A 12,188-nucleotide genomic window follows, 5' to 3' on the forward strand; every position below is an offset into this window, starting at 1 on the left:
CAGGCATCACAGGGGAGGGGGAAACACGACCCTATCAACAGCTTGACCTTGGCTTTTTAGACCTCAGAACTCTGAGATGACACATTTCTGTAGGTACAGTATTTTGTTAGAAGACTCCTAGGAATCTAATAAAGACATTGACAAATTAGGACTAAAACACCTGCCTGTGTCTGATCTTGGATCTTTGAGTTCTAATCAGTGATTGGTTGAGGATTCAAAAAAAAATGTGTCCTGTCTCAAAAAGAATCTTCCAGTGATAACTCTCCAGGAGGCAAGAGTGCAGGTTTAAACTTACTTTTAGTTCTTTTTAGATGACAGACTAATGTGTTTTGACGTGTGGCGTTTAACTATGGCTGGCCTGCCTTATGTTGATTCCAAGTACAGAAAGAGTCCAGACAATACTTGGTACACATTAGCTACTCCATAGATGGTGGTTATCACGACGGGGATCACAAACAATGAAGAGGTAGCATGAGCAGATGTGGATGCTAGCGGGGACAGAAGGAAGATTATAAACAATAAAATTAGGGTGATCGGGCCACATGCAGAGCTGATCTGGCCACACCCACCCTCTGAAAGAAACAGTGCAGAGAAAAATGACTTCCTTCTGCTCAGAGCAAAGACCTGTACGAGTGTTAGGGCCTGAGTATCAAGCTCAATACACCAGTGTCTTCATTTTCTCTTTTGTTCTACTTGGAGATGGGAGGTAGAACACACACACACACACACCAAAAAAAAAAAAAAAAAAGAAAGAAAAGGGGGGAGGCTGAGACAGTAACAAAAATCGTATCTTTAATTGACTTAGAGCATAAGGGTTGTCTTCAAAAATAAAAATACCCTGTTAAATATAGACCTCTTCTATTCAAAATTCTGATTTGTTAATATGCCACAAAGAAGAGCTCTTAATGCTAAGATGAGCTTCAGGAGGAAAAAAGAATAAGAAAAGGCAGACAGGAAAGTACCGAGCACGTCAACCTATTTCTTTAAAAATAAAATAAAATAAAAGTTTCCCCTTACTTAGACACCCTTTAAAACAATGACTTTATAATTCACTGGAAGGTTGGCCTGGGGGTGGGGGTCACATGCCTTCCTTCAGCATGACCAGCTGAAGACCATTATTTGCTATGGAGGATGGATCCAGACAATCCCCATTTGCTACAGTGCTTAATAATCTGCATCAGTGAGTCTCAACAGGGTGCTGTTGACATTTCGGGGCACGCACTGACTAGTTTTAGGTCAACTTGACACAAGCTAGAGTCACTGGGGAGGAAGGAGCCTTCATTGAGGTAAGGCTTCTATAACATTAGGCTGCAGGCAAGCCTGTAGGGCATGGCTAAATTAGTGATTGATGTGGGAGGGGCCCAACCTATTATGAGTGGTGCTGTTCCTGAGCTAGTGTTTCTGGAGTCTATTAAAAAAAAGAAAAAGAAAAGAAAAGAAAGAAAGAAAAGAAAAAAGAAAAAAAAAAAGCAGACTGAGCAAGCCAAAGTGAGCAAGCCTGTAAGCAGCAACCCCCCATGGCCTCTGCATCAGCTCTTGGATTTAAGTTCCTGCCTTGACTTCCTACATGACGGACTATGATCTGGAAGTATAAGCAAATAAACCCTTTCCTTCCCAACTTGCTTTTGGTCATGGTGTGTTATTACATCAGTAGTAACACTCACTAGATCAGGGCAAAAGGATTCTTTGTTGTGTGTAGCCATTTCACATCCATGGCCACATCCCACTGAAGCCCAAGCTTCATGTCTCAGTCATGGTGAAAACGACACAGTGGAATCCTAACTCGTCTCTAGAAAAAGGGCTTCAAGAAACGGTGACGGGCCTTGAGTCCCTGTCTAAGCTCTGGACACCCAGTGAGATGGAGAGCAGGCAGGTGAGCAGGAGAGTGTTCTGGGAGACTTTAAACCACACTGAAGTCAGCATCACAAGCTAGGGCATGGGAGGGGGTCACCTAAGAGGTGATAAAGTTACCCTGGAGGAATGACTCAATGGTTCAGAGCACTTCCAGCTCTTCCACAGGACCAGAGTCAGCTTCCCAGCACTGCTGCCAGGTGGCTCATAGCCACCTATAACCCCAGCTCCAGGGATCCAATGTTTTCTTCTGTCTTCTGCAGATTCCCCGTCCCCACATACACCTAGCATACATTCACAGAGGTGAAAATGCATACACAGAAATAAAGGCAAATCTTTTAAAAAATGACAGGGCACCATGTATCCTGACAGCCTCACAGGAAACCTCATGCCAGGCAGGCTCTTTGGCTATGGAGAAAATGGGGTCAGTTCCCTGAGCCCAGCTGGGTGTCAAGTAATATGTATATGGAACATACATTCACCCCCGCACATCTGTGTGCTCTCACTGCACACGCCTTGATATATAATACCAGCGATCCAAACAGATGCCCACTAGGGAATTGAGTGTCCCAGGAAGACATGCCCGTGTTCTCACCCTTAGATCACATTTCTAAAGAGGCTCCATGTAGATATAATTAAGTTAAATGATTCAGTTTACAGTCTTTCCGTGTGGCTCTTAACCAAGGGTGTCTTTACAGGAGCTATGAGACACAGGGCACTGTGAATAGAGAGGTGGAGCGGAGAGGTGCTCGGAAGGGCTAGGAGTCCTCGTCAGATGCTGGAAGAGGCAGGAGAGGAACAAATACGTGAGGCCCTGACACCTGCACTTGGGACTTCTAGCCTTGGAGTCATGAAACATTTTTGTTGTTGGTTTTTTGTTTAATTTTTATAATTACTTTTACAATTTATTTTTATTTTATAAATTCACTTTATATCCAGAACATAGTGGCCGCCCCCCCCCTTTATCCTCCCAATCCCTCCCTCCCACCCTCTTCCCCCATCCTCCCTCCCCATGTCCTTAGAAAAGGGACATACCCCACCCCCACCCCACAACCCACCCCAGCATATCAAGGACTGAGCTCCTCTTGTTGGTTGAAGTCATTGGTGTCTGGCAGGGGTAGGAAACGAAGACAATATAGCTATATGTGTTCCGAGTCCTTGGTTCATATAACAGATGCTTTTCAAATAGTGGTTGCAGAGTGAAATACTAAAGTTTGCATAACTTATCACTTTGAAAGCATTCATTCTGAAGTGATAAAAGCTCTAAAGAGGATATTCAACCATGAAGCCATCAGGTCAAAAATAGAACAACGGCACAGACACCTGACTTCTCATTTGCAGACGTCCCGAGTCTATGCACCCAGATAAATGAAGAGAGATGCATGAGGCTTCCAGTCTTCTTTGTCCTCACCACAGTGAGTGTCTGCATGTGTGAGGGGCTGGAGGCACATACAGGAAATGAGAAGGAGTGAAGAAAAGAGGAAGTGTGTATTAATGCGCCTCTTTTTATGTCACTGTGTGGTGCTGGTTTGTGGTTTCCTGACTGAGACCTTCCTGCTTGTTTCTGGGCTGTTCTCATGTGTGTGTGTGGGGGGGCAAGGGGGGCTCGCCTGATATGGGCCGAGCCTTCTCTTAGGAATAGCTTTCCTAGATGGGGAGCCCATCCCCCCTTTCTTCCTATCACCTCCATCCTTCAGGCATTGTCTTTGTGCCTCAGAAGGAGGGAAGTGACGAATGCCTAGGTGAGAGAGAACCTGGCCTGTGGGCTGACAACTGCCTGCCAGCCCCAAGGAACTGCTGGCCTAACCCTGGTGTTAATCTATTCCTTCCTCCATCACAAGGTAAATTGGCCAGTTATGAACAGTGAGAATATGCTGCCCATGGTTCTGGAAAGTCCAGGGTCAAAGCTCTACCTGACCTGGTATCTGGCAAGGGTTTCCCGATGGGGCCTCTGCTCAGTTCTCACACAGGAGAGGGGAGTGGGCAGGGTTTTTTTTTTCCCATTGACATCGTCTTTTTTATTAATGATGTTTAAATTTTTATTTTTAACTATGTGTATGAGAGAAGAGAAGCTGTATACATGAATACAGTGCCCATGGAGGCCAGAATAGGTTTTCAGATACCCTGACACTGGAGTTGCACGCAGTTGTGAGCCACCTGATGTGGATTCTGGGAACCGAATTTCAGTTTTCAGCAAGAGCAATATGTAATCTTAACTGTTGAACCAGCTCCCTGGGCGCTCAACCTCTTCTTAAGCACTTCTAATGCCATTTATGATTTAATCACATTCCCAAAGGCCTCACCTTTTCATGTTGTCATTTTATATTATTAGGTTCCAAGACAGGTATTTTGGGGGAAACATCAATATTCAGTGTTAGCATCTCCTAAAGGGTCTTACCTCTATATCTATCATATTAGGGATTAGAGCTTCAGCATATGAATTAAAGGGTACAAAAACATTCACCCCGCAATACCCTGTATCTAATTAGGTGACAGGTCTAAACATGAAGCCCTTGGGGTGAGTGTCTTCATAAGTATAGGGCAGGGCCATGTGTCACAGGACCTGAATCTTCTCCCTCTGGGGATTCTGGGAGGCTTGTGGGGATTCACAGGTGATGGTATTGAGTAGGAGTGGGTGCGGAGCAGGGTGATTTGGGGATCTGGACCACGTCCTCCTTTCTTGCCAGGCAAGCACCCCTAGGATGCCTGCAACCTGGGGAGCCCACGGCGGGTGAAAGGGATGCATCTGGAAAGAGTAGGGGGAAAGCTCCAGAAGGGTTCAGCTCTGGACAAACCCAAGATGGAGTCTTCCCTTCTTTCCTGTGTTTATTTGATTTTTAAGATTTACTTTTATGTGTCTGAGTGTTTTGCTTGCCTCTGTGTATGTGTACTACACGAGTGGCTGATGCTCACAGAGGCCAGAAGAGGGCATTAGATCCACTACAAGTTGTGTGACAGACTTGTGAGGCCCCATGTAGGTGCTGGAAATCGAATCTAGGTCTTCTGCAAGAAGAAATGCTCTTAACCGCTGAACCATATCTCTAGCCCTGTCTGCTTTTAAGACAGGGGCTTTGCTATGTATCCCTGGCTAGGCCAGAACTTATTCTGTGGCTCAGGGTAGTCTCATGTTTCCAGAAATCCTCCTGCCTCCACTTTCCAGATGCTGAGATTACAGATATAAGCCACTACACCTGGTAAGAATAAATCTTTACCACACATCTGTAAACAGTAGGGGCTGAAAAACCAGACTTAGGAGGGAGGAGGTGCTAGGCTCAGGCAACTCTTGAGATACATTGAATCATCACAAAGTGAGAGCAACTCTTGAGATACATTGTATCACAGGCGCAAGTCTGTCCCTTGCTTAATGCTTTCCCATACATGAAGCAGAAGTTCTAATGATGGGCAGAGTCCTGCACAGGATGGATCAGCATGAGTCAGCCAGAGGAGAACAGTGTGAGCTAACCCTTCAGCGTCCTGACTGGATAGGAGCATGACACTTAGACGTATCCTCCAGCATTAGCAGTGTATTGCTAAGCATCCTTGAATAGTGCATACAAAGTGGGATGTAACCCAGGCCCTATGGTAACCCTACCTGCAAACGAGTGAGGATGAGGGTAAGAGGAGAAAGAAAAGGAAGAGGTATTAGAGGGCAGAAAGAAAACATGAAGGAGGCACCGGGCATCACTGTCTGCTGACGTCCCCTACTTGTTTGCAAGGTGTTGTCTTAATCCCTTTCCCAGACTAGCAAATTAGCACGTTAGAGGAAAATATAATGACATAAGCCCCAACCTGTCATGGAGAGTCAGCGCTCCCAACAGATACAATTTCCTATGAGTACCAAAGCCAAGGGAAACAGGGATTCAAGAAGCTCCACCTGGGCACTGCTGGTCTCTTTGGCAGCTACCCGCTTCCTGCAAGGACTTAGGCTCCAAGGCTAGTGATTATTTTCAGAGCTGTTCTGTTCCGGAGACAGGGTCTCCTAGAACTCACCATCCTCCTGCCTCTGCCTCTAGAAAGCTGGGGTCATAGAGAGATGCTGCCATGCCTTGCTTTGCCATAACTTTGCTTCACCCCAAAGAAAGCACGCTGGGTCATTTGCGTTTACACAGAGAGAAGTTGAGAGTCAAGATAAAAAGTTGAAATTGGCAGTCTGCTGCAGTAAGGACGCTGTGCAACTGCCACGCCAACATGGGCTGCCTGGAGCAAGTCCCTGTTGCTTCTGTTCCAATGCACGCGCGCGCGCACACACACACACCTAAGAAAGGGGGCTGGAGTTTCAGCAGTGTTCTTATAGAGGGACATGCGTTTGGTAAGTCTGAAAGGGATGATAGCATTTTGAGAACCGGAGGAATGATAAAGGGACATAGAGTGAAACAGAAAAATTCAATGAAGTCAAGACCAAGTGATGGGGAAGAGATTTTGGGGTTAGGAAGCATCCACTAACTTCAGGAGCATCTTAGGCAAGGATGCTGGGCCTGAGCCCCCATCCCTACATACCCCGGGGACTATGTTCTCAAATAGGTATTGAACAAAGCTGGTCCTTCGTGCCTGGACCAACCCCCTTCTCTGTGTTGCATGCTTTCCTGGATTCTATTTCTTTTTATGGGAGCATTTGCATTGTGTTTTAAAGATTCATTCACAGGTGCGAGTCAATATCATAGCCTTGGTCAGGAAGCCCTACAAGAACAGGGAATGACACCATATTTGAAGAATGCTGATGTCCCATTCAGGTGCTTAATATGGGAGCCATACAACAATATCTGTGGAATGGAATCGTTCAGGCTGCTTTTCTGTATGATCTCATCCACAGCCAGGACTTTATTCAGCTACCATCCAGGGGCTGACCAGAGGCTGTCTGAGCCAAGGCAATCTCTCTACCAGAATCCCCTACCAACGGCATTTTCAGTGTTGCCCCTTAAAAACATGAAGCATCTCAAATGTACTCAAGGAGACAAAACTGAGCGGAGGGTGCCTCACTCCCCAGCCAGGTTCCCCCAGCATTCGTCTTAGGCAATGGGGTCCTGCCTAGCTGAATCAGGCTGCGTTTCTTCATACTTCCTCCTTCGTCTTGCATTCCCAGCCCATCTTCTCAGGGCTATCCACTTCCAGCTCCTGGATTCTCTGACTCACAGTCAGTTCTTTCCACAGACTGAATTGGTTAAGATTGTACACTCTGGAGGTGGGTTGTCGGGGTTTGAAAACAAAACCCACCACTTAGCTAACAATTTGCTTAACTCCTCTGTGCCGAGTTTCCTTAAATAGAAGGTAGAGGTAATAACACTATGAGTTTCAGATGGGCCTTTTGAGAAGTCAGTGAGATAGCATGTATGTGGGAGGGTTTTTTTTTTAAATGTTAGCTTTTATCAGAACCATCATCACTACTACCCCTGTCACCACCATCACCATCACCACCACCATCACCACCACAGTCACTGCCATCATTAGGACTGTTACTGCTGCCCCCACCACCATCTTTTACCATCGCTATCATCACTGCCAACATCACCACTACTATCACCACCACCACCAGCACCGCCACTGCCATCACTAAGAGCAATACCCCAACATCACCACCACCAGCATCATCACCACCGCCACCACTAAGACCACTCCCCCACCGTCACCACCACCAGCATCATCACCATCATCACTACCATCACTACTGCCACCATCCTCAATACCTCCTCCATCACCACCACTATCATAACCAGCACGATCACCACCACCACCATCATTCCTACCAGCACAAGAGCCATCATCAGCATTATCACATCCATGGCTATACTAATTGACACTGTTACCATCTCTCCACAGACCTCTACCTACGGCATATTTGCCTCCCTCCAACTCCACGCTATAACCTACATCATCCTTTAAAAAAAAAAAAAAACCTCACATCACTCAATATTTTACATTATACCAATGTTTCCATTGAGATGGAGTCTAAACAAAGTTATTAACATGGCTTTAATTGTTGGTCTTGGGGTACTCATGGCCTCAAACCTGCCATGTGCCTTCCCAGTTTAGGACCTTATGATGTTCCCTTTGCTGGTAATTATGTCACTTTGTCTTCCCCTCTTTCTTCCTTTTGTGGGCAAAACTGCTCCGCCATATTGGTTAATCCTCTCTCATGTGCCAAGCAATACCAAAGGCCTCTTGGGCCGAAACTGCCCAGCAAAATGTCATCCATGACACATAGTCCTGAAGACTGTGAGCCTATTTCTGGCTGTATCTGAAGACTTTCCTCAGCATCCCACACTGATAACCAGCCCTGCCTTGGGCTCCCCTGCTTCTGTTGGCTGATCTTTTTTTTTTTTTTTTTTTTTTTTTTTTTTTTTTTTTTTTAACTACCCCCCCTCTCCCAGCTCTTCAAAATCCGGCTTCCCTAGTCACCCTACCTGGAACCCTTATCTTGCTCTACTCACTCTTTACAGATGATGGTTCTCTGGCTTGACACCCATTGCACACTGGCACCCAAATCCTCTTGTTTATGATTTGCCTTCTTTCTAAGCTGCAGGCCCGAATTCCTCCCCAAGAGTGGTTCAAAACTACTTCAAACAGAACCCATGTGAAGCTGAAGTCCCAGGGGGCACTTCCTTTCTTGTCCCAGGGATGATGCCAGCACCCATGAGGCTGCCCAAGCCAAGGTCTGAGTCATCCTTGTCTCCTTCCTTCTGTTCCCTCCCCAGGTTTCATTAATCATCAGTTTCTGTTGACTCTACCTTCTTGATACACAGATCTACTCACTTATCTCTGTTCCCAATGACACTACATTAGTCCAAGGCCACATTTCCCTCCTATTAATAGCTACCAGCCCTTCTCCCCCTGATCTTCCTCTCTCTCTGTCCCCCCACACACACTCTGCTACAGAGTTGGGGTGGGGGAAATATGTCTTAGAAGTCTTGCCAGAGAATTGTCTGGCAGGTCCTACATACAAGGGAAGAACTCCTGTAGGCAAATGAAAACCACCACATTGTGGCTGTGACTTAGGAATTCATTAGGTAAAACAGCCCACTGAGGGAGCTCATAAATCCTGCTGCGAAAGAATCTGTTCATGGTTTTCAGAGCGGGGCTGAGCTATAGAACAGAGGGCCTCTCCGTGACAGGCAAGTGCCCTGTCGCTGAGCCTCAGCCCGGTCCTCGGCATTGTTTCAAGCATTTCCTAAGCTTCTTGGAGCATAAATCTCCTCTCTAAGCCTCTCCTTCCTTTCCCTTCCCTCTGGTTCTATCTCCTCTTTCCTCTTCCTTCCCTCCCTCTGTCCCTCCCTCCTTTCTTTCCTTCTTTTTCCCTCCTTCCCTCTCTTCTTTCTTTCTTTCCTTCCTTCCTTCCTTCCTTCCATACTAGAGATAGAAATCAGGACCTGCGCATACCTGCAAAGTGATCAATCATGCCATATTTCCAACCTCAGGGCATACTCCTTGTATGCTATTTTAAAATACAGATGTAGTCATTGTCTCAGTTTGAAAATAAGACATATATGTGGATCAATTTTTAAAAACTGGTTTTTTTTTTTTTCCTTCTGTAAAACTAGCAGCTCTCAGAGATAACTATTCAGGGCAACAGCTGAGCAGATAAGCAACAACTCCAATTCCTGGGACCCACTATGTGCTGGACACTCCTCCCCTATCACACACCCAACAGCTCCAGGTCCTGGGACCCACTATGTGCTGGGCACTCCTCACCTATTATCTCCTGTCCCTACAGCCAAGCAACAGGTGGGTAGGGTCCCCTTGGGAGAAATCTGCACACAGATCAGTTAAACATTCAGGTCCAAGCCCACACAAGCAACCCAGATGGAGCCTCCCTTGCCTGAAGTCCAAGTAGCTTTAAAGTCACAGCTTGTAATAACAAAAATGACATTAGAAGGTGATGTTTCATCAGTAGGAAATATTATAAGCAGGAAAAATCAGAAAGTTTGGGCATAATTCCTAGAAGAGTGTTGCCTCACTCTTTTACTATCCACTCTGTCCCTGAGCCCCTGCAGAGAAGTCTTCAGCCGCTCAGAGCCTTTTGTTTTGGTTTGGTTTTGGTTTTTTTTGAGACAGGGTTTTTCTGTATAGCCTTGGCTGTCTTGGACTCGCTCTGTAGTCCAGGCTGGCCTCGAACTTACAGTGATCCACATGCCTCTGCCTCCCGAGTGCTGGGATTAAAGGTGTGCACCACCTTGCCCAGCACAGAGCCATTCATTCTTAAGCTTGGGTCCACTGCCCACTCCACAGGCCTGTTGTATATTTTGCGCTCAGAGCCACCACACAACTTCAGGAAGATCCCCCTGCTTCGGAACTATGTTGGGGAGCCTGTATATATGCAATACTAGCACTTGGGAAGATGAGGTACAGTCCTCATCTGGGCTACAGAGGGAGAGTGAAGCTGACCTGGGCAATGTAGTGAGACCCTGTCTAGAAACCAAACCAACGAAGGAACGACTAGCTCCCACCTCACTCCAGATTCCCAAGATGAGTTCTACACTTTCCATTACTTGTGGCCATCTTTCCTTTGGATGCTTACAAATATAGCTTGTGCCACATTTGAAGCCTGGGACCGCCTTCCAGCCGTTCTCCACCATTTCCTCCTCACGGAAAGTTTACTTTCCTACTACCGTCCTCTCACTGGGTGTCTCCACAGAGCATATCCTAGCAGGAATAACCAAAGATTCTTTGTCATCAAAATTGGGCAGTATTGTGCCCCTGCAACTTGGAAATCATTGGGCTAGCAGTGGATGGCATCAGCTATGCACAGAAGCTGGACACCTACAGAAGACTCGGAGTCAGCAGAGGAGGGAGGGAGGTGCATCCTGAGAGGTGACAGAGTCTCACTCTCTGCACACACTCACATTTTCTTATCAGAATCCTTGCAGTGAGCAAGCAAGACCCTAATTGGATCAGCTACGGGAAACAGGCACCCACCAAACCATAGCAAGGATGCCAACTTGCTCATCCACACATTCTGCTGTGGTGTGTGAACTGTGGTGTGTGCTGTGAAAGACAGCACAGTGACCCAGCAGCTGGGACAACCACAGCACCGATGAGAGGAGATGCAGGTGGACATTGATTTGGGGGACTTTAGAAGGGCTCAGGATGTAGAGCCAACTTAGCTCCCTTGAACTTGGGGAGACTTCCCCAACGTATCCAGAGTCCATTGTTTACATTATGAGCCCTCCAGAGCAATCTTCTGAGGGTCAATTTCTCTTCCCCTCCCATCGTCATGAAGGAGCGTTCTGGAAGAGAATAGGTATGTCCTCATTGTGTCTACTCCTGGGAGAATTCAGTATCATGTATGTTGAGAGACTGACCATATGGATTCACATAGCAAGTGTTCAATAAATGCAGGTTAAAATAGGCCAGTATATTCTAATCCTGCCTGGAAAAGTAGAGCATGCACAGCTGGAGGAGGCTGGTACAACAGGCTGAAAATATCTCTCCTGATGCCAACCTGCGCCCTGCTCAGAGAGTGCTAGAAGAGGTTGCTAGGTCCAGCAAGGTTTGCTCATCTGTCCAGGAAGTAGCAGGACAGGAAGACCAGCTGTGGGGGAACAGTCCTCCACACTTACCTGGATCTCCGTCTGCACTGTGCATTTGACCAGCTTGAAGTTCTTCCCCGGGTTGAAGCTGTTGCCGTAGAAACAGACCTTGAGGATGCGCACGTCTTCCTTCTCCACGTCTACTGGCACCACCACCATGGGCTCTGGGGGGCCCTCGGGCCGGCGTAAAGTGCCCACTTTTACTCGGCTCAGGGGTTCAGACACCCCGGACATCCTCTCAGACAGCAGCTAGAACCGGTACATCGCAGTCCTGCAGAGACAACCACAGAAAGAGAGAAAGCCACAGAGTGAGCTCCTGCAAGCCACATGCCTCATCCGCCAGGCTGGCACAGCCCCAAGCTCCATGACTGATGCAACAGGCCCTTCTCTGCTTTCTTAGTCCTGAAAACTCTCTGCAAAGGCCTCTGGCTTCCTCGACTAAGGAGGCCGTGGCACCTAGGAGCCAGCTGCGAAAGCATCTAGCTGTAAAGTCCAGACTCAAGGCTCAGCTCACAAACACACAAACTCTGACTTCTAAGAAACCCATCTCCCTCCCTGTTCTCCTCTGACACTGGCTCCCGGGCAAGAGGCCCACACTTAGCACACGTAACAGCTGTGAGAGGAGGCAACTGCAGCTTGACACAGCAGAGCAGAAAAAGCCACGAGTGAGACGGTGGCAAACAGAAGGAGGGAAACAGGAGTGGAGAGCAAAGGCTGAGAAGAAACAGACCTTGGCAATAGGTAGCTCCAAGGGATGGACAAAGAAGACAACAAAGTGCCCCAGATCAGGACCAGGTCATTTAGCTTGCCTGGACT

At 47.1% G+C, this 12,188-nt stretch overlaps 1 protein-coding gene across 2 annotated transcripts in view; it reads right to left on the reverse strand.

Annotated features, from left to right (window-relative positions):
* The window catches only part of Ptk2b (protein tyrosine kinase 2 beta), a 119,535-nt gene that overhangs the window by 41,320 nt on the left and 66,027 nt on the right, over positions 1-12,188 (reverse strand). For both annotated transcript variants that reach the window (XM_051160738.1, XM_051160737.1), the window contains exon 2: positions 11,403-11,643. In XM_051160738.1, coding sequence (XP_051016695.1) covers positions 11,403-11,606 — 204 coding nt within the window. In that variant the 5' untranslated portion in view covers positions 11,607-11,643. The remainder of the gene's footprint in view (positions 1-11,402; positions 11,644-12,188) is intronic.

The sequence above is a fragment of the Acomys russatus genome, chromosome 18 (assembly GCF_903995435.1).
Source record: "Acomys russatus chromosome 18, mAcoRus1.1, whole genome shotgun sequence".
NCBI classification, from domain to species: domain Eukaryota; kingdom Metazoa; phylum Chordata; class Mammalia; order Rodentia; family Muridae; genus Acomys; species Acomys russatus.